General features: G+C 39.3%; 1 protein-coding gene across 1 annotated transcript; it reads right to left on the bottom strand.

Annotated features, from left to right (window-relative positions):
• Nucleotides 1-929: 929 nt before the first annotated feature.
• HERPUD2 (HERPUD family member 2) lies at nt 930-27,487 on the bottom strand. The gene is made up of 8 exons (XM_065398596.1): nt 27,215-27,487; nt 19,320-19,397; nt 14,506-14,619; nt 11,427-11,584; nt 4,939-5,061; nt 3,343-3,666; nt 1,810-1,927; nt 930-1,342 (listed from the first exon to the last, which is right to left on the bottom strand). The coding sequence occupies exons 1-8, from the start codon at nt 27,359-27,361 to the stop codon at nt 1,181-1,183; spliced, it is 1,224 nt and encodes a 407-aa protein (XP_065254668.1). The 5' UTR covers nt 27,362-27,487; the 3' UTR covers nt 930-1,180.

The raw sequence follows: 27,487 nt of genomic DNA, 5'->3' as shown, positions 1-27,487 counted from the left end.
ACATACAAGAGTTGTGGGCATCCACGTTAAATTGAACTGTGTAGTTCAACTATTAAATGGGTAAGGAAAGAGTTACTTTCTGACTTTACTGCATACAGTAAGGGATTGTGCCACGGATGTGCAATGTATTATTTCTCTCATTTAAAGGCTAACTACCATCTTTAGTTTTACCCCCAAAAGAACGCAAAACATTGTTTCTGCTATATTGAAATTAATAGTTTAAAAGTACAGAAATCATGAAATTGATAAACTATCTACCACATTACCTCTGCCATTATAAATATGTGCAATATGGCTGTTGTCATCATATAATTTCAATTTTGTGATTCATGTGTTCTCATCCTTGATGTGTACATGTAGGGTTTTTGCACTTAAGATAAAAGGTTGTATTTATAGGAACAAGCATCCATAAGGATTGTAACTTGTTTTTATTAAAAAAAACTAATTACATATGTCTATTTTCCAGTACATCTTTTTTTTAAAAGTACTGTATGTATCAAACATTGATGATGTACTTGATCACTGTTAATTTTCTTTGAAGAGCTGTCTAAAAGAGAAAATCACCCCAAAATTTATTGAAACTGGCTATATAGCCTCAAGATATTTAAACTTTCTAGCTTCTTACATGAAAGGCTTAGTACTTTATAGCACAAGAAAAAACATACCATTAGCAGGTAATATTTTGTCTGAATAGAATTCTTTTGGGGATGGCATAAACACAAAACTCAGACGAGGATTTATATAGTGTTTAAGACTATTAGGAAGACTCACAGTTAAGTTAAATTTACCAGGAGAAATCTCATTTTTAAAAGGTTTTTGTTGTTGACATTTATACTTTTAACAGCTCTTCAAAGGAATAATCGTGCACACAACCTACAAACTTCTTGTCTCAGTGTAATGTACAACTAAAATTAAAATAAAACATGGAAGACAGGTATCTTTACATTTAATTCTTCTTTAGAAAAAAGAAGAACTTGAAAAAAAATGTAGTAGTCCACTTGTGCTTAAAATATTCATATGCATGAGAAAGCCAAAAGGGAAAAATACACATTTTTGTACACCATGATCAAAAAGTTATTATAAATCTTTTGAAATTGCACTGTATTTAAAATGCCCCCTAGATTCAACTCCCTCTTCTATGTACAGCTTCTTATGCTGCCTGGCACAGCTCCTCTTGAGCCTAATTGCCAACCTGTGGAGGTCCTTCAGGGATGAGCGATGTGAAGAAGGTGGTGATGAAGGACCAAGCTGAAGCCATGAATCCAGGATGCTGCTCTGTACTGCCATCTTCACCTGCATCTTCTCCACTCTCTTCATCAATCCCATCATCCATAAGACGCTCCTTTTAAAACAGAAATTGTCTAAATGGTTTAATTGCTTTAATAAAGAGGCAAAATATATTAATAGAAATATTTTCCTACATAAAGTAACCCTATTAACAGGGCAACTCCCTGTGAAGGATCTAGTCGCATAAACATAAAACCAATTCAACAGTGGAGTAAGTCTAAGTAGCAGTTCTCTATTAAATATTACAGACAAAGATGAAGGCAGTATTGATCTGGTTTTTCATAATAAGGCTTTAGCTTTTTGTTTTTAAATGTTTAATGATTAATTTCCCTTCTGTCCATCCCACCTATTAAGGTTCTCTTTTTTACAAAAAAAAAAAAAAAAAAAAAGTAAGTGCATTTCCATCGTCATTCCCTTCCGATTCAAGCTGAATTTTGTACTACGATTCAGTTACAAATACAGATTATTTGAAGGAGAGAGAATACAGGAAAACATGAAACATCCAAGTTGACATTCACCTACCATCTCCTCAAGGTCAGGGTTATTTACATTTTGTCCATCACGGTTCACTTCTGCATTGTTATTGGCTGCCTGTTGCTGGCCTCCCTCTTGCCTAAAGGGGAACCATCCAGCTTGGTGTCTATGTAATAAAATGAACAATTAAAAGCCTTGTCTCTCTAAATTGTAAAGCTGCTTATGAAATTTCTACAATGGGAAAATAACTGCTATCTACATGTCCAAGTCTCATTAAACTTACTTGCAGATGAAGAACAGATAATCCATTCTTCATCTTGATTGGACTGTTGGGGGAATACTGGAGTTTGAGAATTATTTCTAAGTAACAAAACTAACTGAAGAGATCCCTGTTAACCCAAATATAGAATAAAATGCTTCTTAGAACAGCTAATACCTATATTATTTTAAGTCAGCACTGAAAAATTCTGCTCACTGTAAGTTTTTTCCCCTACTTGCCTGTCCAAAAAAAAAAAAAAAAAAAAAAAAAAAAACCACCCACACACCTTGATATTTTATTGATGTCAGCGATCATGGTAATGTGCAAGTGAATATTTTGTTCCTGAGCTACTCAGTTTTAATGATGTTTCTGACAGGCAGTTTTAAGTCGGTAGCACAATCAACCATATTTTAAGTTGAACATGAGAATGCAAAAATCTTAAATGCAGATCTTTTCAAATTTAATTCCTTAAAAATTACCTCTTGAAAGTAGCCCAAGATGAAAGTGCTATGTAATCATTAAGTATTTCTGGCACTTTCCACTTCCATCCAGATCACACTAGGTGCCTTCACCCTGGCTGAGATGGTATTTTTAAATTCATTAAACCTCAGTGTCGTTGTTAATGAATTTTGGTAGCAAAAGGCAGTAGCTTCCGTTTTTTGTTGTTGTTGTTTTAAAGGTGGGGAGGGGGGATGGTAAAGCCTTCCTTTTCTGATATCTATAATGCCCCTGAATGTTGAATTCTGGAGTTTCTCCACGGAGCCCATACAAGTTACTGGGAACATTCAGTAAGTACATCTGTGCTTAATTCAAAATTGAGTTCAGCTTTACAGTTCACCTTTAAGATCCCCAATCAGTAACAATATGTAATTTAAGTCAATGTAAACAAATGCTTCTGAAATCAATCGAATGAAATTCAATTCTTCTTTCACTCACCTCTTAAGTTCTGTTTCCATAATTCTATGTTTTCCCTGCAACAGTTAATAAGTTGACATCACCAATATCTAAAAAGCAGCATGTTTTAGGTGTGATGCCCATCAGTTTTTACAGGGGAAAAGGGAATCCAGAACTCAAGAATTCTATATTTTGAGACTACATCTGAACATCTGTTTGAAAGCCAACTTTCTGTATGTGCCCTGTTAATGATTATTGTTAATTCTTCCCTTTTACAAATTCTTTGGAGTTCACTTTTACGTTGGAATTCTGTAAAGTGATCCAATTTCACACCTTTAAAAGTTAGCTTATAATTATAGTCATACACTGATAATCATACTCCATGTATCTAAACTACAGCTATTCATAAATGAATATTTTTTACTCACAAATAAACCAGTAGCATGGCTCCCATTACCATGACAAACCGACTGAAGGAAGAATAAAAGTATACAATGCTGAGGAGAATAGCTGCTCTAGAGAATGTGTACATCCAGTCTAACCAGTCTCGATTGAAGTCCTCCTCATTCACTACTGGACCTCCTTGTGCATTCATTTGAATATTCTGGTTTACAGGCCTGTTCTCCTGTGCTGCTACGTTTGGCACTGCTGGGGGCTCATTTGCAGGAACATGCTCTGAATTTACAGGCTGCGCGACGGCTGATCTGACTGGCTCAGGGCTGGATGTTGCCTGGGCTGAAACTGCAGCTTGACTGAAATTTAAAAATATGTTTTCTGAAAAGCCAGCTTTGTATCAGAAGTAATAATATTAAACCCAAGCTTCCTTACAGCTCTTTTGTACAGAGAAAAATGCCAGTTGAAGAACCAAGAAAACTTGAGATCTTAAATACAAGTATATAAAATATACACCAACTTCATAGATATTGTGTGATAAAGAAGAAATTCCTCTTCTTTCTATAGTACCTCTGGACAGAGATGTGGCAGCTCTCACTCATCTTTTCCCTCCTCCATTTTATACCATTTAGATACATACAAGCAAAAAATCCCAAAATTAATTCAACTAAATTTTCCCTCTTCCACCAGAAGAGATGCACAGGATTAGTTTAAGTAAAAGCTCTTTACTTTTGGAGTAAAACATCAAAGTTTGGAAAATAACATGAAATTTCATCTTTAAGAACCATTTTATCATCAGGTAATAAGTATGTCTTCTCCGGGGTCTCAGATGATTGTGAGATCTAGCACAGAATCAAAGTTGCAGTACCTGGACACCACAAGGTGAAAGTAGGGAAGTTTTGGCCTCTATTATAACCCTCTTCCCAGCTGAGGACACGGCTTTTTCTGGACAAAGACTATGCCCACTCCATGCATCCAGTAGCAAAGATTATTAGAGTGACACGCGGCATTACCTCTCAGTCAGCAGTTGTGTGCTGTCCCCATAATGTTCCCAGCCCCACCGCCAACTGAGTAAGGTGGAAGAGAGGAGAAGATCTACCTCTGGGACCAAAATTCTCATTCAGCATGATGCACTGACATTCAACAGGGCTACTTCCCTTGCTTTTTGGCTTAAAACCAATGGAATCCATTTTACTTGGCATGGGAGATTTTTTCTGGTCTTGCTAACCTCAACTTGAAAATACAATTTTTTAATGATAATTGTGATTTGAGCCTATTACTAGCTAACCCCATCTTGCAGAAGTGTTGCCTGGGCAGTACAAGAGCCCAATGAGTCTAATGTTTGTATCACAACAATTCCAGTGGTGAACGTTAATAAAGATACTTTCAAACAAACAGAAGAATTCCACTCTCAATCATAAAATTTTAAAAGGAATACATTTTTAGAAGCAGGCTAAGTAATTTTTAATTTAATAGCCAAATTAAGTTAAGTATAAAATAGTAAAACCAGACAAAAAAAGAAAAGAGGCAAGGCACAGAAATGTCAGTCACACAAACAGCAGCTATCTAGTTTTTTTATGGCAGGTTGTTATCACAGCAGTTGCACTAGGACGATACATGAAGTAACTTACTATTGCATGTAGTACTGACGTGCATACATTTGTTGCCACCATATCATCTGTAATGGGCTGAATGCAGGGTACATTGAAAATCCAGTAGAAACACCTTGACCTGGAAACTGGTTGCCTATGTTGCTACAGGGAATTAAAAGCAAAAAACCCACTCAGACTATGGCTATTAATAATTACAAATACATTTATTATTGTAAAATATAGATTACACTGAGCACTTTTTTCTTCATGTGCTCCATGAGAATTCAATATCAATAAAATTGTAAAGACATCCTTTGGTTAAATACCTGATCCATCACACAAACGGTATTACTGTGCAAAATGAAGAGCTCTTTGTCAGAGATAAAAGGTCACCACAATTATGTGATCAATCCTCATTTGAATGTACCAACATTATTTCCATTCTAAAAAACATTTGTTGCATCTAGAAGCTCTATCATTAACTACATCTGACTAATGGGTTTGTGGCCAAATAATCATTACTAATTATTTCATTATTAGAAGACAAACTTCTTAAAATCAGAGCTCTGATCAAACAGTGTGTATATATTATAGGGAGGGATTATCTGCACTAGAAGACTTCACACGTTCAGAACCCACTACTACAGGCATTTCAAGGAACTATCAGTGTTTAAGGCCAGAAAGGACTACCAGATCATATATCCTGAGCTCCATCACATCACAGGCCACCAACACCGTGTGCACACTAAACCCAACAACTGAAATTAGACCAAAGTATTACAGCCTACAGAAGACTGTTACGTGCCACAGGCAGAAAACAAGAGGGACTGAGGTGCGTGAATATCCAAGGCCCCGGCAATGGCAGGGAATTGATTAAAATGTACTTTAACTCTATTATAGCTTTCGCTTTGGAAGCAATGATAGAAATATCATGATTCACAACCACAGAATCTGCAAGATTGACTGGGCATAGAAAACAAGCTACCCTCTCACCCCTAGACGTTCTTCCAGCGTCTTTGCATCCTGGTTGCAAGACGCTGGAAGAACATTGTGGGTAACCTTACTGTAACACAGCTCATGCAGTCTGGTTTGTGGATAAAAGAACTTTGTGCCATAGGGAACCTTCCCCATGCATTAAATTCACATGCAAAAAATAAAGAAACTCCTACATGGAAGCTGAAGGAAGTGAAAAGTATTTTATAGCTCAGGTCACACAGTATGTTTTGGGACGATTCCCAATTCTTCCCAAACAACTCTGGGGTTTCTTATGGCATCTTTCAATGGATTTCTCAGCATAAAGCAATAGTTTTTAAAAGTTTATTCATACTGCAGTTAGCAACAGTAGCAAATGCTGCAAATATACAGCAGGCTACAATTCTGTCCTGGGTAGATCACTGGCTGGAAAAGTGTTACCAAGAGATCCCACTAGTCCACCAAATATTCAGATAGGCAAGGAAAGCCAAATGAGAGGAAGGAGAAGTAGAAGCTATCAATATTTTTGAAGGAATTTTTCATCTTTGTTCACTGCCCAAAGCACTCAAGAAAGAAGATGAGCATATTATGAAAATGTACAGAGTGGGATTTCAAAAGGAGACGCCAAGTGGGATGAGTTTGGCATAGCGAATGAACTTGGGACAGTATCATTACTTCACCCTTCTTGCTCCTGAGTTGAACCCCTGGATATCAGTGCTACCTTGGTATTATGCTGAGATAATTTGTAGGAGCGTAGCAAGTCCCTTTTTAAAAATATTTGGTATAGCTTAGTTTTCTTTTAGTTGTGCTCCACTCTCCAGTAACAAGCTCTGAATTTACTCTAGCAAGTTCTTCATTTTTGTGATCTGCAGCACATTCCAAAAAACCAAGCTTGTTTACAGTTGTTAAAAAAAAAAATTCTATTTTTTCCTCCCCCACAGTGATGCTGCTTGGAATGCTTGGAAGTGGTGTTTGGAATTTGTGACTCGACTTCATACCACACTTGAAAATTTGTGACACGGTCTTAAAAAACAAAACAAAAAAACAAAACAAAAAGCACACTCTGAAGGGAGAGGAAGGAACAGAAAAAGAAGCTAGTCATAGTTAAGCCAAAACTACGGGAGACTTTAATAATACACTGTCCTAAGCTATTTCTGCTTCTCTTACACCAAAACAATTTGCATGCTTTATTATTGATTACTGGAGACTAAGTTTCCTGGGAGGCAAGATGCACTTTCATACCTAATAATGTCAAACTCTGAGGCCCATTGAGTTTCTCATTTTCTATCACTCAGAAATCTTGGCTTCAGAGAAGCACTCTGTGATGCTAACTTGTCAAGCTATATTTGATTTACTTGGAAAACTCAACAGATGCTAGTACAAAAATAAGTACACAGCCAACACATTTGAAAGCTATCAACAGGGACATTTGGGGAAATACAGGGGCAATGCTTAGAACTCAATTAAATATATTGCATGGCAGAGTGGAAAAACAATATTTAACCAAAAAACTGACAGTCCCTCTCAAGTAAAGAATTGGTGCACTCTCTCTGGAAAGGAGAGGGAAAGAGGGAGCATGAGCAGCTTCCACTTTTTCCTCAGAATGGAAGGGAAAAGAGGCAGGAAGCAGAGTAGTCCAGCAGTTTGGAAGCCACGGAAGAGCAGGAAAGCAGAGCAGAACAAGGTAGAACTACCTCTGCTGCTATTCCCACAGCAGAGGAAAAGCAAGCAGAACAGAGGCAGCCAAAGAAGAATGGAGCTGTGAGAGGCCAAGGAGCACCAGCATGTCCAAGAGTGACCGCAGCCTCAGAACATTCGTCCAAAGAGACAAGAAGCCCAATATTTCTTAAGTGGTTGAGGGTGGGAAGAGAGCCCAGAATTCATTAATTTGGAGGGACCCAGGTTTAAATTTTGAGTGTAAAGGAGAAACCCAAAATGTACTAAATGAGCTATGTATGGGAATAAGGTTTTGGAAAAGGTGTATTTTTTGCAGGGGAGAATAAGATTAGTGCATAGTGGAGTAGCATTGTTGATTTACTGGTGCGGGAATGAATATGTGGCAATAGGCATGCCTTTGGTGGGGAAATGGCACAGGTAGTTTTTACTCTGGCAAGTAGGCTGAGTCTTAGGATATGATAACATCAAATATTTTTCAATCCCTGTGTAACTCTCTTATTCAGAACATGGTATCTGGTTAAGAATGGTTTTGGAAAGTTAATTATGTTTTGCAAATACCCACTATACTATCTTCCCATATTTCATTTTGTTTGAAGTAATTGGTGAGCAGCAATGGTTGTCCTGGATATAAGGGGGTTCTACAGCAGAGCTGCTAAACTTGTTTTGTGGAGACTTCTGAATTATTTATTGTCCATAGGTTAGGGCCATATACCAGCCTCAACAGGTTAATTTCAAAGTGGCAATGGAAGGTTAGCACAAACAGTATGTGATCCTTATACAGCTACTCAATTTTTAGTTAACTAACTGCTATATTTAGTATTATTAATTGAAGTAAAATGGTAGAGAGCATTTACCTGCCTTCTGTTTATTTAACCATATGCACATGCAAATCTGTGCCTAAAGTTATTTGGCAATGTGATTCCTGCTGCTGTCACTCGTCTTCAGAGCTCAAACCTCACTGGAGTAAACTGGTTCAGTTCACAACTTGCAGAGCTGTTTCAAACTAAAACAGCAATGCACCAGGTCATTTTTACACTTTGCAGAGTCTGAGCATCATGAAGGCCAGTTAAATACATCATACTAGCAAGGAGTTTGACAATCCTGTTCTTCAGTGGGGGTGCACATCTATACAATATCCTTTGGCTCAGGTTTATGGGGTTCCACTGCCTCCCCCACACACCATTTCATCTCCTACATTATTCAGCCAAGCTGTCTCCTACCCAAACTAACAGGAAGCAAAACCACCTCCCCAGTGTTGTCACTGTCACCTCTAATCTTCTAACGTGCTTAGATATCAAAATGACAGAAACTTAAAATGAATTCCTCTGGTCCTTTCGTATATATTCTATATTTTGCTTTTTTTTTGGGGGGGGGGGATATTCTGTACAAGATGGGAGTTTTCTCCCATCACATAAAATCCCTAGAAACCACGAAAGCAAGTTGCAAAGGGAGAGGGTGCAAGATGTGTGACTTTGTTTACACATTCCTGACCTAACCTCAAAAACACTTTGAAAAAGCCACACCCCAACCTAAACTTACCCACATTATCTGGGGGTTTGTCTACATAGCCCTACACTTCAGACTACAGGAGTGCTAACTGCAGCACACACCCACTGTAACTGCCCCATGTTTACGTCAGCACCATTCACATGGGGCAGTTACAGCACAGCACTTGGGTGTGTGGGGGGAAACGCTGCAACTCACATCCCTGTAGTCCAAACTGCAGCACAGTGCGGACATAGCCTAAGTGTTGGAGTTCAGATTGAGAATGGCTTCAAACAGAGGGTGTGCCTCAGATGAATGAAACTAGAAAGATTATTTTCTGTGGGAAGAATTTAGACTTCTTAGTAAGTTTTGTAAGAGGTTGCACGTGTCCTACTATGATAAGCATCAAAACGCATTTTATTTCTAAGTTGGATTTCCTTGACCTGTCTGTGTATCTGAAAAATGATCATTGTGTTGTCCAGGTAGTTTGTGTCTGCATAGTTTAGACAATATTTTGCTCCACTGCAAAATCCTCCTCCATTCAAGATACCAGTCTCATTTTAGGTAAGCAACAGTTAAGAAATCCTAAGATTTCCAACATAATCCTTTTGTAATAAAAGTGTACTGGGTACTCTTATTTTTAAAGATATGTTGTTCCATTTACCGAAACCAGTTGTTTTGAATTATTAAAGAGCAATACAACTATTTTATTGACAATTTATTTTGTGACTACATAGCCATAGAAATAAGGGATTATAGGTGAGAGGGCCTAACCTAATAGTAACCGGTCCTTGATAACATGCTACTGCTATATGTACATAGTTATCTATGCTGATGACTCAGATCTCCCTCTTCACTCTCCTTCTGTCCAAACTAACATCTCTTCCTGTCTTCCTGACACAAATATAAGCTGATGCTTGGCATCCACAAAAGGGATGGAACAGAGCTTTTAACCTCTCATCTTCCTCAGTCCCTCCTCCCTCAGTCACTGTGGACATCATCATCCTCCCTGTCATTCAGAACTGTAATCAATGTACAGTCTTAGACTCTGCTCTCTCTAGGAAAAAAACAAAGGGACTAATGGCTTCAAATTAACCCAAGTCATTAAGAGGGCTGCTGTCTACACAAAGACAGCAGATAGGATTGGTACTGGCATGAAATAATCACTCAGCGGATTAGTGAGTCTGGTGTCTAGTAACCCACAGCTAAAGATTTTTTTTAAAAAATATGGATCAACCTGACAATGTTCCATTAAATTATTCTCTAGATAAAACATCAAATAACTTTTTACAGTTCACTTTAACTGACCCTTAGCCATGCCTCTAGGTGTTAACATACCAAGCCTACTTTTCTATAATAGTGCATTTCAAGTCACCTGGACTTTGGTATAAGGACTTTAGTGTCAGTCTGCAGGTGAGAGGGACAAATGGTCTAGTTCATTTATTTAGATTGCACTCTGGTGAAATGTTTATGGCCTGTATGGCAAGTTCATTTGAAAAGCTGAATTTATCCAACCTTCCCCCAGACACCTCTCCCCACCCCCCAAAAAAAAAGATTTACAAGAAAAGCCCCTATATATGATGAACATACCACAGGTTACCTTGAGAATGAGCTTATTACTCTACATTGAGCAGTTTCCCTGACAGTCAAGCTAGCCTCACCCAGTTTCCTCAAAAGACAAGTGTGTCACTATTTACCCAAGGAATAAATATTCACAGTGCAACATATTACATAAATTCTCCTACCATATTACAAAGCAGATTTTTTTCTTCCTAGCAGAACCTGAAGGTAGTCTGTCAGGTTATGTTGCACACCAATACAAGACAGCCTCTTATATCTGTTATCCAGGATATCCATGAATTACTTCTACAGTTCAATCCAATGTGGACTAGGAGCCAAGTGTCAAACTGCTTCTCTGTACGTGTGTATGCCATAAAAAATTAAGAGTCAACATTGTTCTTGTATGAATTTAATGTTAGCTAATCTTGTTGATTAAAATACAAGCGATAAGGAAAAAAACATCAGCTGATGCTTAGTGGATTTATTTGCTTGTGTTTCAACCACAAATGGGGATATCAGTCACACCACCCAAGAGTAAGAGAGCATCAGCAGAAGAGGCAAAGTGTACGAGGGTAGGACAGAAAATAGTATGGAAGGCAGCATTGATAATGCTTACTCAGGGACTTACTCTTAGATAATCAAAGATATATAAAGATTGATTACAGGAATTTTGAAAATCATGATATCAATTACAAGTCATTCCATCATAGACTATGGAGTAACCATAATTTCAACTAAAAACCTAAAAAATGAAAAGGAGGTATCTACAGCAAAAATACATATTTTAAACAGCGCTATGCCACGATGTTGAGAATTACTTCAAATTCACTTACCCTTGCATTAAATATGGGAACTGGTGGCTTTGCACAGGATTGCTTTGTGCTTGTGGAAGGTTACGATGCCTCACTCCATCTGAGCTACAGTTTATAGATGTAGATAAAGATTCTTGGCTTGTGGGTGATGGAGTTGTTGATCCAGAATGTTCTGAATTCTTAAAATAAAATAGTTTCCTTTAATATTTTCACCACACTTATAGGGGGACTCAATATTTCTATATATGCATTAAAGGCATGTTCTTAAGTGTGCTGTCTAAAGTCTCATTAATTATATGAGACTTTAGTGTGGTGTAGACCATATGCAACAAGAAACTTTCGTTTTAAAAAAGGCGCTATCAGTGCGCCAGATTTTCCAAAAAAGCATGCAACTGCCCATCCAGGCATAGAAGTAGGAAGCCAGGTTTACAAAAATGCTCAGCACCCAGCAGCTCCCACAAAAAAAATCTAAATGGGAGATGTTGGGTAACGAGCTCTTTTTTTTGTCTGGCTCATAATAAGCCAGCACTTAACGATTCTAATCAAATGTTTAACAGTGAACTGAGATACTAATGGACATCACTAACAGAAGTTGTTGTCGGTGTCTCTCATTGTTCTTAAACAATTTCACAACCCAGTTTCGCAGGTCATGCCTGTCCTTTAAGTGCCCCCTGCTGGCTGAGCATGGCACTGTAGGCGTTCCCTGCCTCAATTTCCTTCCTTCAGACACCTCAGTAACTCCACACAAAGACATCAGTCAGTTCTGCCATGGGCGGCGGGTATAATAGGCCAGTGGAGCACTGATGCTGACACCAGACACCCAGTTGCAGATTTGGCGGGGGAAGTTTTTGCTTTATTATGCCCCATGCAGGTTCCAGGGTAGCTGAGAAAGCAGTATATACTATTCAGCTTCCTGGGTTCATCGGTAAGCTCCCTGGACTCCAGAGAGATCGTTGATGAACCCAGGAAGCTGAGTAGCACATACTGCCTCCTCAGCCACCCCGAAATCTGAATGGGGCATATCAAAGGCTCAGGTTCTTCTTTGGGAGGAGATGCTGCGGCTTTTCCCGGGCAGCTTGGGGTCTGGGGAAGGGAAGGGGAGGTGTGGCCCAGCTGGCCAGAGGCTCCTCCAGGCAAGTGGGGGGCTCCTCCAGCCGAGAGGGGGTGCGCTCAGCCCATAGCTTCTCCAGCTGAGGGGGGATACTCGGGGCTCCTCTGGGTGGAGGGAGGGAGGCTCAATGTTCCTGTTGCAGGCGGGGGGGGGGGGGAGGAGGAGGAGATATCAGGGCTCCACCCTGGGGGGCATGGGTGGAAGGGGTGGAGCCTTCCCCCAAGGGGGGCTCCACCTGCCGCCCATGAGTTCTAGAGATGTGGCTTAGCCCTCTGGCCAAGTCACAAACAAATGTAAACCCTTCTGGGGTATCAAAAGTCCAACTGAAGAGTCCCAACAAATAAGATTCTTCTACCCTTTGGAGGCTTCTCTTCAGCCTGCCCCCTGGGCTCTAGTTCCCAGCCCCTTCCTGGGCTACTTCTGAAAGACCTTCTGGCTCTAGGATAGAGCACTTGGCCCCCAAGTTCCCTGTAGTACGCAATCTTCCACAGATGCTGGCTCAGAGCCTTCCACAGGAGCCTGCCTGCCTGCTCCCTGTGATTCTACACCAGAGTGATCTCTCTGTGTCCTCTTATGAGGCCCAGCTGTCCATTAAGCTATCACCTGACCCCTTATTCCTGCCCTCTTAGGCTGGGAAGCAGCTAATTAATTATGCCACAGATGCAGTTGACCCAAGTCTCCCTCCAAAGGGTCAGGACAGCCAGTCACCCTGACACACCCAGAAATGAAGATCAGAATGCAGGGTGGCAAAGTTTCTAGTATAACCAGCCACCTGGACTAGAATTTGTCTAATAAATACGTTATTATATTAGCTTTCATAAACCCCAACTCCTAATATTAGCTTTTAAAGTACAGTGTTTAAATATTAGAAAAATCCATTCAAACTGAACTAGCTCTGAAGAACAGAAATTAGAACAAGGTCAACATGCCACAGATGTCAGCATGGGAACAAACATCTATACAAGCCCATCTGCCCGCAACAAAAAGCATGCAAGACATAGTTTTACCTACTAGAGTGACAACTGAAGAACGGAAGAAAGAAAGAATGAATGATGGATAAAGTCGATCTGCTTTCAGATGGATGCTTTTTCTACTAGATTAGGAATCTGGCACTCTGTACTAACATGATTTAAAATAATTACTCTGCAGACAAGCATACCGGTAGTTTATAATGCAAAGCAATAAGAGTGGAAGCCAATTATTTAAAAAACTATAATATAAATGTAGACTTTTTGAAAAGAAATATTTATAAAATCCCTCTGAATAATTCATTGTACTCAAGTATTGCCCAGAGATTGGCTTAAGCTCTTCAGCTACATGGGCAAGTCCCAATCTGTATGCTGTCTAGTGCAGGTGTTTCAAAGAGGGGACAAACTTGGCCTTCCAGTGAGGTGAGAATAACTGAGACAGCTGGTCACTGCCAAAGTGCTGTTTTTGCTTACTGACAGTCAACCAACAGAACACAGGTAACATGTGCATATGTCCCAGCTAACCCTCAACAGCCTCCTGGAAAAGACTCACATTCCCACCTAAGGAGAGGAGGCTCACCATAATGAAGGAAAAGAAGACTCTTAGAACCATTTTTACCTGCTATTCTATCACAGCCAAATACAGTAAAGAAAACTCCCTCCCACTTTCAGGCTCCAGGGAAGAAGGATTGTTTAAATATAAAATACATAGCAGTTTTGAAGTCACAAATTTCATCTTCTAATGAAGACTACAGAGATTTTAGAATTGTTACAGTTACCAGAACAGGGTTCATATGTTTTTTCTATTACAATTTTAATATTTGAAGCACTGCCCTTGAATACCCAAGTTTAATTGTACAAAATAGACAGTTTACATAAGGTTGTTTTTACACCACATTTTGCACTTTCATTGTATTGTTTTACAATCAGGTTTTAAAAACTAATGGTAAGTGCTGACGAAAAAGGACCATGATCAAATGAGAAAAATCTCCACTCCATATCTCAAAAAAAACAAACTCACTGAGCTGTTGCCAGATGTCGATGCTCCATGACACACAGAACTGGTGCTTGGTTTTGGAGAACTTGGGGGGGTCCGTGAAGTACATACTAGATGAACCATATGATATTCATCTTGCTAAAATTAAAGAAATTAAAAAGAGTTTAAACAACAGTATTTGGGAAGTTTCTAGGTTAAATGGGATTAAAAACCTACTTTCAAAGTAAACTCACAATTAATAAGGCAGCATGATGCAAAATTTAGTAGACATACACGTCTAAAACTTAAGCCCACTATGACAGAGTTTCTTACCAATTCACTATATCACTATGCACAATAGCGTATGTTCTGGCATATAAATTTCTCTTGTCCCTGCCTCTAGAACTGCAGCATGGTACAATGGGTATGATACCACACTAGGAAACAGGAGACAACATTTTGTTGCTAGCTTTGCCACTAACTCATGGTGACAAGTCATTTACTGTTCTGTGCCTTAGTTTTCCCATCTGTGAAATAGAAAATATGCTCTTGAGTGGCTTTGAGATGTGTAATGAGTGCTAAGTATAATTATTGCAGTCAAACAATAAATACTCAGTACTTACCGTATATACTCATTCATTAGCCCATTCATTTATAAGCCGACCCCCCCAAGATGGTTAGGTAAAAAAACCAAAAACTGTATGACCCTTTCATAAGCCGACCCTATATTTCAAGGGTTGGCAAACTTTGGCTCCTGGCCCGTTAGGCTAAGCCTCTAGCGGGCCTGGACGTTTTGTTTACCTGGAGCGTTCACAGGCACGGAGCCCCTCAGCTCCCAGTGGCCGCGGTTCGCCGTTCCCAGCCAATGGGAGCTGTGGGAAGTGGCGAACTCCAGGTAAACAAAATCCCAATGTATTCAACTCAATAGAGTTTAAAATCATCAAATTTTGGTGTAGACCCATTTATAAGCTGACTCCCGCTCTTTGATGCGTCACTTTTTTACCAAAAATATTCGGCTTATGAACGAGTATATATGGTACGTAGAATTGTTCAAAGTGATGTACAAACCTTAGTTCTGACCCACATGAGATACAGAAAGTATCTCCATTTTTATTTGGGGAAACTGAGGAAAAGAGCTATAGTGACTTGCCCAAAACCATGAGTCACTGGCAGAGTCAGACTTGGAAATCAACAGTTTTTGATTTGTACATAGAGTTGGATTCTCCAAGAATATGCTGTTTCTCAAACAGGGATGTGATAAAGACTGCTCAATTTGCAGGTATCTATTTTATTCCATAGGAAAAAACCAACTAGAAATAAATAGCTTAAATGGATATGGCCATAGCTATTTCAGGTGTGCTGTGACTATATTCAAATTGCACTGTGGGGCTCTCTCAGTATTCACATACAAGAGCCTGCCTCGATTCTGAAGTCATGCTGCAGCGCACTCCAGGGCACAAATAAAATGTGCAGTTATTACAATAGTTATCAGGATAAGTTTAGAAGTATTTTATTTTTTAGACAAGGCTAAAGCTTAGAACACTAACCCTAAATAGCCAGATTTAATTCTTCAAAACAGACAACAGAAAGGTTGCTTTTACACCACATTCTCCATTCCCACTTTTTCTTTTTTTAAAATCAAGCAAACATAGCCACCCTGATGCTAAACCCCAACAAACGCCACTCTTGCTCTAGAGAGACAAGGTTGGTGAGATAATATCTTTTACTGGACCAACTGCTGTGGGTGAGGGAGACAAGCTTTCGACCTTACACAGAGTTATTTTTGACCTGAAGGAGAGCTCTGTGTAAGCTTGAAAGCTTGTGTCCCTCACCCACAGAAGTTGGTCCAATAAAAGTTATTACCTCACTCACCTTGTCTAATATGCTGGGACTGATACAGCTACAACACCACTGCATACTCCCACTCTAGTTAACTCCATTTCTAGTCCCAGGCTCCTCTCTTGCTTCCACTCCCTAGTTGGTACCTTCCTTCCTCCACTATTCAGATTTGTCTCATTCAAAGAGCAGTGGAATTTGACCAATTTAAAAAATAATCGCCACATTAACTAATAAGGTTCCTCCCATACAGCTGCAACTAACAGAATGCTTGACATTATAGAATGTTCTTTCAAGCTTAGTATCTGAGTGGCACTGACCAATAGTACTGCCATCACGTGTTATGGCTATACACACACATGTACACAGGTTTTCAGTGCACATGCTCAAGGAGTTCCTAGACATCTCAACATGTGTGTAAGTACTATTTTGGACAACACTCCATGTCAAGAGAGCAAAATGTCAGAGACAAAAATTTCAGTAGATATTCATCAAATCCTTAGCTGATATCAGAACAAATGGCTAGTCGGACAAAGTACTAGAAACCATGAGCTAAAGATTCTTTTCTTCAAAATCTAAAGCAATTGATGGCACATTTGGGAAGGAGGATATGGTGAACTTCCCTTCTATCACAGTTTTTATTTCCCTTCCTTCCCCTCGCATTACAATCTTTTCTTAATTAGACTGATAAAGATGCCCCCAACTCAGTTCTGGGGTCATACAGGGATGAAAAATTCTTTAAGTAAAACAATTTGATGTACAGTAGCTGAAGACCGTTATGAAAACGTTTGTAGAATCAGACAGGTAAACGGGGTGAGCGGGCTTTATTTATATGGGCTCTTCCTCCAGCAGATAAGCATGGCTTGAATTTGTGTATCAGAGAAAACAGGATATATAAACAGGCCAACTCATCTATGCTTACCACAAAAATCCATAAGCCATGGAGCTACTGTAGCTTTTCAGGGATTGGAAAGAACTGTATTTTTCTAAACTGATTCAGACCTTTAGTTGTTACTAGTCAGCAATCACAGAAAATAAGGTTTTTGCACAAAAAGTAGATGCTAAAAATTTTATGAAACAAGAAAAAAAAACTGGAATAGAAGATTTATTGCCAGTAAAAATAATTCCACAAACAGTTTTCCACTAACTCTAGTCATAATCTACTTAAGTTTGGTGGTATTTGATCAGATACAAGTGATGTGTACATTTCAAAATTTCCTTAATCAGGAGAGGAACAACACTATGAAGCTGTTGAGATTTGTTTAAATTATATTAATAAATATCCTTTTGGAAAAAATTTCTATTTGTCAATAGATATTTCACCTTAAAGCCATGCTAATGATCATATCTCCAGTATTTCAGGATTCTGATACCATGTTACCCAAGCTTTCTCATGGTTTTCCATCTCATCTTCAAGTAATATGACATCACACTGATTTAAAGGTTTAACAACTGAACACACATTATTTGACTAGTCATTGACTATTTTTTTTTTTTTTTTTTAAACCAGCCTCAAACCGACTGAGTGGCTCTTCGGTAGCATTTTCACAGCGCTTCTCATCAAGGAATTTGACAAATGAGGTAAGCATTATTATCCCTATCTGTCAGACACAGAAACTGTTTTTCTGCATACCAGGCATGCGCTTTTAAACTGCAAGGGTTGATAAATACATTGATTTCAATACTTTAAAGAATTCCAGGAACAGAAGTTAGTTCATTCTCACTGATGTTCAGGTATTGCATATTAAATGGTGTGCATGTTTTTATTACACAGCAGTGTATTTCTTTATCCCGACAAAATAGCTTCAGGTGAAATCTTTACTGCTTTCTATGCATCCTAACCTCAGCAATGAGACTAAACTAAATGCATTATGGTTTCTACCACAGGCAAAATTCAGAGATTTTATTTAGAGTTCCTGGTACAAAATAATCTCTCCAGCACATCATTTTTCTAAATGCACTAATCTTACACTATTCTCATTTGATCAAGTTCCTCCTGCCTGGTGGTACTGACCCAGGCTATTCTCTCCAGACCAAGAACTACACATTTTCTATGTTTAGCTATTAAGTACTAAGACGCACTATGTTTTCTCTCTTTGAGGCCTGAGTTCAAATTCAGTTTAGCCAGAGGAGCCTAAAATTAAACTAGTAAAACTAAATCAATCTGTAAGGTGAACCAGCAGAGGGAAAAAAAAAAAAAGGTGCACCAACCAAATTACACTGCTACCTCGATATAACGCGACCCGATATAAAATGAATTTGGATATAAAGCGGTAAAGCAGTGCTCCGGGGGTGGGGGGGGGGCTGCGCACTCCGGTGGATCAAAGCAAGTTCATTATAAATAACGCAGTAAGATTTTTTGGCTCCTGAGGACAGTGTTATATCAAGGTAGAGGCGTAGTACTATCAAGCCGTCACAAGCAAAACATAGCCAGCAGCAGTTAAAAATGTTTAAAGATTAATACCAGGATAGGAGTCAGGATACTATGCAGAACACATTTCTACGTATGAACAGCCATGCACTACCATCAATTTAAACAAAGAACTCCCATTTTTGTCCAAGAGTTCTGCTGTGGATTGAGGGAAGCATATGACCCTATAAATATAACTGTTTTCAGATCAATACAAAACTCAGCATTCTAGTGAACATATGCAGGATCCATGCTTCAAAGCTGCCACAATTAAACTTATGTCATCACCCAACAGTGAAGTTAGCACTTGGGACAGCTGTCAAAAACCAGTCATTCTATTCCTCATGCTACTAGCTAAGAATTAATGCAAAATATTCTACCCTCTCCCACCAAACCTCTCTCGGTCCTTCAAAAAACTCTACTCCCCTGCAGAGGGACATGAACTTTCAAATTAGTTTTCCTAAACACATTTAGACTACATGTCTAATAAGATGCTCAATCTCAATATAAGAATGAAAAGTTTGAAGTTAAACAACAATGCAAATTTAGAGTCCTATTTCCCCCACACAATGGTTTTGCTTAAAATATCGTATGTTGTTGATGTAAAGCTTACTTTTCTGAGAATATCTTTCAGCTGCAGATGATCAGGAAGCAGTCTGCCAGAATACACCAGTCTCTGATCCTTTGTAGACTATGAGATGGGACAAAGAGAGGAATTTAGCTTTTTTCCAGCTGTACAGATTTACAGCTGGAAACAACATTTGTAGATGGAAAAAAAAAATCCCTTGCAAATTCCCACCACCTACTGTTAGTCTGCAAAACACATTTCAGTGGTTTTGTAATTTCAACTGTTATGGAAAACTGCTGATAGTGCATAACAAAAGGTGGGGGGATCCAGGTGTGGGATGAGAGGGTTCTGTGTTGGTCAATCTGGGTGCGGGTGGCTCAGTGGGGGATCTGGGTGTGGGGGAGATCTGGATGCACAGGGACTTGTTGGGGGGAGGTTCTCTAGGTGCAATGGTAATGGGACTCTGCAGGAGGGTCCAGGTGAAAGTGGGTGGGGCTCAGCAGGGGGGTCTGCATGTGGGGTGGATAGAGCTCGGCAGTGGGGTGTGGGGAGCTCAGTGAGGGATCCAGGTGCAGTTGGTTGGGGATTGGGGTGGCTCGGCGGGGTGGTCCAGGTGCAGGGGGAGTGAGGCTCATCGGGGGGTTCTGAGTGCAAGGGGGTGAGGCTCAGCAGGAGGGTCTGGATATGAGGGGGTCGGGATGCACAGGAGTTGGGTGGATGGGGGAGCAGCTCCCTCTACAGGGATCCCTCCCCCCTGCAGCTGAGAAGCGATGGGTGCAGAAAGCACGGGGGGGGGGGGAGCTCGCAGAGTTTCCTACAGCTGGGGGAGATATCTGGGGGTGGGTCTTACATGGCCCCAGATGCCGTGTAGGTGAAGAGGGAGTCCCAAACTCCCCAGCCCAGCTGGGACTAGCAGATGAGTCTGGTGCAGGGTAGGAGCCACCAGCCAGGTCTTCCCCAGTCCCGTGCCCTTCCCCACAGTGATTTCTCTCTCTGCCAGCTGCCCTGGGCACCCGAAACATACTGCTGGGGATGGTCGCATGACCCCTCTTGTGGCTTCCCTTTGTTTCCCTGTCAGAAAGTTATTTTTCTGCAGGGAAACAAAGAAATCTGCAGGGGACAAATTCTGCGCATGTGCAGAATTTCCCCAGGAGTAGAAAGTATATGTGGGAGACCAAGTTACGCTACTACAGCACCCAATGTGATTTTTATATGTCACCACTGGTATCAGGCACTTTATGCAGAAAGAGACCCCTTTGGTTTTACCTTTGCTGGTAGGATCAAAGTGTTTTAACTAAATTACAAAATCATGCTACAGCCTTGGTGAAGTTCACTGTATGGTTCCATTTATAAAGGCAAAACGTAAGTAGTTTTAACAGTTTCAGGATACCACTAGATCCCTGAACAGGTTTTCTAGTTTAAATGGGCCCTGAAGCCTTATCTACAGTGGGAATTTTTTTTTAAAAAAAAGTTCCCCACCTTTGCTAACTTCACTTGAACAAGCACAAGCAACATTAAGAATCCTGGGGTAAAAAAGATTATAACTGGCAAAGTTTTTCAGCACACCTAACTCAATATGGAGCAAGTGTTGCTGACATGATGCTTGATGTAAACCACCCCCCAAACCCCTAATTTAGACTAGAGCTAACATTTGTTCAACTGAACCTGTTATCAGTGTACACATTGCTTAAGATTCTGCATTCCTTTTGCCCTTCTCTTAATATGCAGCTAAGTATGCAGTCTCATATAAGTCACTATTCAGGACCAAAGATCTTGCTGAGATCCAGATTTCTAATGCAAAATATTTTTTTAACATCCTTTGAGACCGTCTTTGTATGTCTCAGTGCAGCAGAAGGCAATACACACATTTTTTTTTGCAATCACCTTTATAGGCTCCCCTGTAATTTAGCAAGCTGTACTCCGGACACTACACTGGTACAGATTTTTCTTCTGGAAAAAGCCACATCACTACAAACATTTAGAACAATACTGGGCAAAGAATTAGAAAATGTACTATAGTGTAGAGACCTGCCCTAGATTACCTAAAAAAGTTTCCTTCCAACTCCAATTTCTGATGTACCACATTCAATACAGTCACACTAGAAGCTGCCTCAAAAAAAGAAACCCATCAGTGACAGAGAAGGAAGGCAAAGTTTACTGCAGGAGATATGGGTGGAGAACATCAGACATAAATGCACAAAACTAGTTTTGTCCTAGCAACCAAAAGGTGGAAACTGTACTGAAAAATAGTGACAAAACAAGTCCTAAGTGCCGTCTTCACATTGTAGAGTCCACTTTAGATTACTAGCAGAAGACAGTAAGTTATACTGCCCCATTGGTTATTGGCAAGTGTGAGCAACTTTTTCTGTATTGTAGCACACTGACTACATTCTTTCCACATTTCACTGCTAGGACTAATTTCTGTTAAGAAAACATTCATAATTTGTAAGTTTTTACTCTCCACGCTTAGTGCCCTTGGCTTTGACCCATCTTATTTATTTAACATTGTTTTGAATAGAGCTGAAAGGTGTTTGTTATATAAGAACTTCATTGAACATAGCATCCTATTGTTATAAAACCTCGGCTTTCAACATCACAAAAACAAGCATCACAGGAATAGAGTTAACTATAGCAGCAAAGATAGTACAAAAGACCATATTTTTGTACATACAGCAAGATTTAAAAGTTCTTTGGAGACGTAGACAAAAATCATATCACAAGAAAAATGCCACAGAGGACTTCTGAAGAATCCAGAGGGCTTACCTCATAAGATTATAATGCAAGATTAAAAAAAAAGTTTGTCCTAAGTATACAGTATACTTAGGGGGGGGGGGCTGAAATCCCTTAAAATGGATAGGAAGCCAGTACACGTTGCTTTCTGTTTTTTTTCTATGAGGTAGTCTCCTGCATGGTCAAATACAGGTGCCCTGCTTTGGTAACTTTATATAAGAAGTTCTAATACATGAAAAATTGTTTTACATCATCTAGTTACCAACTGCCTGCTCAAAAGCTATATAATTAACAAACAATAATTCTCTGGCATAATCCTTAAACTGAGTAGATTCTTGAGAACAAAACACCTAGAATATTTCTTGTCTAGTAAAAATCAAATAAATCCCCTTGCACAAACTTAAACATGTAACTGCACTTCTAAATTAGCCTATGCCAGTAAAGAACATTTACATCTTGAGAATGACATGAATATTTGCTAATCTAAAGTCTCTAGTTCAGTAATTCCTAGTGTGGTTTATGCCTTTCCAGTCTTGCTTCTCCAAAAGACATGCAAATATTTTTGCTGAGTTTATTTATACTAACAAAAGTAATATCTGGAGCACTATTACAGAGCTCAATTTCTCAACACTACTGTCTACTTTATATAAGAAGTAGCCTACAGCAAAACCATTTCTGCACTATATGGTCAGAGTTATTTATGGCTAAGAGTAATGACAATTCTGAGGATAGCATCTCTACAGAATTTGGTAATGGATTAAGTTTCCTAAAGGAAATTCCTGTTTCTCGTCGAGCAGCTCTCTTTGGTAGGTGGTAGAAATTCAAGTTTTTGACATGTAAGTATGGTTTCTCCCATCCCATTTTTCCACAGAAATTTAAATAAAGTCCTTCAAATGTAACTATTAAGAAAATATGGTCATCAGTCTAATTTAAGCTTTGCCCATGTGTTCATAATTCATTTACCATCAGAAAAAAGGTTAATTCACTCAAAAACTACATTAATGTGAAGTTAAGGTTGTTAACATCCATTCCTAAATAAACACTAAAAAGAAAATGCCAAGTTTGGATTCTTTCATGAACCTTCGAAATAACCTTTTTCATACAGAAGGTATCAATATTCATAAATACAAAAGAATAGATGCATGCACTGTAATGGTTTGAACCTAGGATCTACCATTCTAGAATCACCTTTTGAAAACACAACTCAGTTTTTTTCCAAAATATTTACACCTACAAGTAAACTTATCCCTTGGGGAAGTTGTGATTCAAGTGACTTGTCTATAAAAACTGCACTAGTTTAAATCGGTTTAAAATGTACATACACAAATCAATTTAATCCTCACTTAAATCCATTTATCTTAATTCAGTGAATTAACAATGCAGTCTAGACAGATTTTAGCAATGGTTTAACTGGTTTAAGAGCATTTACATTAAGAGTTTGCACTGATTTAACTGGGGCCTTTTTATAATAATATAAATTAGTACAACTGTTCTAATACAGACAATGCCTGAGTCTTCAGAATTCTGGGGTCCTGTGCATCATAACTGGGTTACTGACAATCTCTTGCTCTTAGCTTCCCATTATGTTACCACACGAAAAAATACCCAAAAGTTAAAACATGGATTAGAAATGATATATTAAACTTATGACAAGAGGCAACACTCTTGATTGTGAATCAATGTTGGTTAGTCTCACATTTGCTACTTTTATTTTGTAATAATTTTATAAATAGAAATTCTTTCAATGGCTGGTAAATCTAAGGAGGGGACAAAACATTTATCATTTTTAATATGTCATAAATAAGTGTATGAATTGACTAATGGTATAACAATGATCTACGAGGGTCATATAAAACAGCTTGAAAAGTTTATAATCAGTAAGTGATGGCAATTGATTTCTCCCTTCCATCACTAATTAAAATTGAGAGAGGAAAATGTTATGCCTATATGCAGCACTTGTGAACTAATGCATCTTTTGTTGGCATTTTAACGAATATTAAATTATTTTATTTCTAAATCTTGTTTCTCAAACTTCTACAGTCACTAAAGTCCGACAAAACAGTATAAAGCATTTTTCTTTTAAAAAGTTTTAGCAGTGCAAAAATTTAAATTGAACTGGAAATTAATTTTTTTTCCAAGAACTCATTAGTAAATTAAACCTTTCCAAGCCTACATATAGCTAAGATAAGTTTGCCAGTTTTACTCAACTTTTATTAGAGGGAAGGGGAGGAGAAAACTTCTAAAACCTAAATACTTTCCATACTGTTTTATAGGACACCACAGATTTTTTTTTTTAAAAAAGGTTCCTTTAATCTGTGACCATCAATCACAACCTAAAACATATGCAGTAAATCCCACTCCAACTGACACTTGAACTTGCTGAATTAGTTAACAGTAACTGTATATGAGGTACAATGAAATTCTCAACACAAAAAAGCAAAACTGATTAAATTAGCATTCTCCCCATCCTCTTCAACCCAGCATGGAAACATATTTAATAGGTCAGGTAAAATTAAGGTCTGGTCTACACCTAAAACTTAGGTTGACCTAGATACGTCACTCAGGGTATAAAAAAAATCATCAAAGCACTGAGACGTAGCTAAGCCAACCTAAGCCACAGTGTAAACACTGCTAGGTTGACAGAATTCTTTCATTAACCTAGCTGCTGCATCTCGAGGTGGTGGACTTACTACAGAGACAGAAAAAGCCCTTTCATCCCTGTGCTAAGGCCGGGTCTACACTTAAAAATTAGATTGACCTAGCTATGTCATTCAGGGCTGTGAAAAATTTCACACCTTGAGCACCATTGTCAGGTCAGCCTAACCCCTGGTGGTGTATATGTGGTAAGGTCGATGGAAGGATTCTTCCGTCAACCTAGCTATACCACCTCTCGGAGAAGTGGATTATCTACATTGACAGAAAAACCTCTTCTGTGGGTGTAGAAAGTGTGTACATTTCGGGCAGGTCTACACTACAGCAGCGATCGATCCACTGGTGGCTGATTTAGCGGGTCTAGTAAAGACCCACCGAATCGACTGCAGATCGCTCTCCAGTTGATCCCTGTACTCTACGTCCGATGAGAAGAGTAAGGTAAGTTGACGGGAGATTTTCTCCTGTCAACCTCCCGCGCTGTATACTCCGCAGTAACTCAACCTAAGGTACGTCAACTCCAACTGCGTTATTCACATAAGAGCGCTACAATGGCATAGCTGCAGCTGTAGAGGAGACAAAGCTTAAGTCTCCTGGTAACCAGAGACCCATTGAGAAGGAATTTATTACTTAACTGGAGTACGTGTTTTTCACTAATCTGCTCAGTTCCCTGAAAAAGTAATGATGCAATGCATATAAATTCTCTTATGCATTAGAGTTGTTTCCTAAAGCTGATTCAAGTCTCTGCCTATGTCAGATCCGGGGAAGATGTGTATTCACACACCAGTTCAACAAATATTAGGAAAGTGTTTTCTATTGATGAAAAAGTTGTAACCAATTGAAGGTGTCTGTTCATTTCCTTTAAAATGGACATGCTCCTTTCATACATAGTATAATTAATAGATAAATTCACAAGTTTTGCCCTCAGGGTATTTACTACTCCAGCAGATGTCAGTGTAGCTTTATCAGTTACAATATAATCATGTTGTAAGCTAGATAAAAAATGATCTGCACGCCTGACAAAGCATACACAACAGTTCTATTTTCCTTCCAACTTTAATTCCTTCTTTAAAAATATAGACCCTCTTTTCAAAGATGAAACTACAACAATTTTACCACTAAAGCAAAATCCTGCAATTGCACTTTTTGAAGGAGACCGATAAAGCAGCTGACCATTTTATTACACTAGCTCTATGCTAGCCATTTGCAATACAAACTCATCCTTTGTTCTATTCTTTTCCAAGTATTACAGTAGCACCCAGATGCTCCAATCAAGCCTAGGCTTCCACTGTGCTGGTGCTATACAAAGATAAAATAAAACTGTTCGTGCCTCAGATAACAATCTATATACGTTTCATAGATTCAGAGTTTAAGGCCAGAAGGGACCATCAGATCATCTAGTCTGACCTCCTATATATAACAGGCCCTTAAATTTCACCCAGTACTGAATCCTTTAACCGGTGTTTGCTAAAGCATCCAGTCTTGATCCGAAATCATCAAGACATGGAGAATCCACCACTTCCCTTTGTAGTTTGTTCACACATTTAATCATCCTCACTTAAAAAATGTATGCCTTATTTCTAACTTGAATTTGTCTGGTTCTTCTTATGCTTTTCTCTGCTAGATAAAAGAGCCCTTCGGTACCCTGTACTTTTCCCCCAGGAAAATACTTATACAGTGTGATCAACTCACCACCTCTCAATGTGCCTAAGAACCAAATACACTACTTCCTGCACATTTTAAATGGCAATTGAATAGCAAACAAGAATTATTCTGGATGTATTAAGAATGCACTTAATATATTTGAACCATCAATTTTTGTTTTTTTCCTTAGCCCCATGGGTGCTACAGTTCTTTTAATGTGCGAATTTGGAATCAAACGAAGTTTCAAGTTCTTTCAATTTGCAAGTCACAAAATTTCTTCAGAAGGCAGCAATAATTAATTTTTAGTGTTAGTAAAAATGGAAAGCATATCAGGACAACCAACATCCACTTTTGTCCCAAAAGTATTTGCAAGAATTGAGAACACAGCAATGGCCTTCAGTGTTAGGAAGAGCTAATTTCTAAACCAAGGTTGGAGGAGAGGGGGGAGAGAAGTTTGGCCATTATGCTCTTTTTAAGCATTATCTTCACATTGTTTAAGCATTCCTGCAGCCCATCCCTTCCATAAGTATATTATATGGTTTGTGAAACTTAGCAGTGACCCCTCCCCCCCCAAAAAAAACCCTCAGGGGCCTTCCATTTACAGAAGTTTAGCCAAAAACATCTACCGCTCCAGTTAGCCTAGAGATGCCCAATTTTAGTTACTTAGCACATTAGCAAACTATTAATACACAATATTTATTAAAACAATTACACCCTTCAAGCCAAATGTACTGTGCCCCACTTAGACTATGCAAAAGGAGAAAGATACTGATTATGCTTCCTGTTTCCCCAAAACAAAGACAAACTTTACTTGGCTTGCACATCAAGGACAACGGGGCCCTGCTCACGGCCCCTAGAAATCGCTGCAATACCCAGAGTACCTGGGCAGGCTGCTACGAGGCAAAGCAGCGACTTACCGGCTTACTGGGGTAGACTTTCGAGAGGTGAGTTTTCAGCGTGCCCACGGTCCAGTCCAGGAAGCAGCTGATGGTCTGGTCGGTGTATTTCTGGTTGGGCGCTTTGATGATGAGGGTCACCGGGTGACCCACCAGGCTTTGGTCCATGCTGCTCGCACGGGCTCGCTCTCCCCGCGAGGGGCGAAGCCGCTGAAGCTCGACGGCCGGGGCGGGAGGATCAGTGTCCGGGGGCGAGTTTGACAGGGAGGCTTCGGCCGCCCATCCCCGCGGTCT

This window comes from Emys orbicularis, chromosome 2, assembly GCF_028017835.1.
Source record: "Emys orbicularis isolate rEmyOrb1 chromosome 2, rEmyOrb1.hap1, whole genome shotgun sequence".
In the NCBI taxonomy this organism is placed as follows: Eukaryota; Metazoa; Chordata; order Testudines; family Emydidae; genus Emys; species Emys orbicularis.
Note: the sequence above shows the minus strand (reverse complement) of the source record. Positions and strands in the feature narration are given on the sequence as shown.

What these genes read in the sequence shown, in the direction of transcription:
- HERPUD2 (XM_065398596.1), bottom strand. Translation starts at nt 27,361, where the DNA reads ATGGACCAAAGCCTGGTGGGTCACCCGGTGACCCTCATCATCAAAGCG. An exon ending in AAGTCTACCCCAGTAAGCCG is followed by an intron (nt 19,398 to 27,214) that starts GTAAGTCGCTGC and finishes CCCATCTCATAG; the next exon opens with TCTACAAAGGATCAGAGACT. An exon ending in ACCCTGACCTTGAGGAGATG is followed by an intron (nt 1,343 to 1,809) that starts GTAGGTGAATGT and finishes CTGTTTTAAAAG; the next exon opens with GAGCGTCTTATGGATGATGG.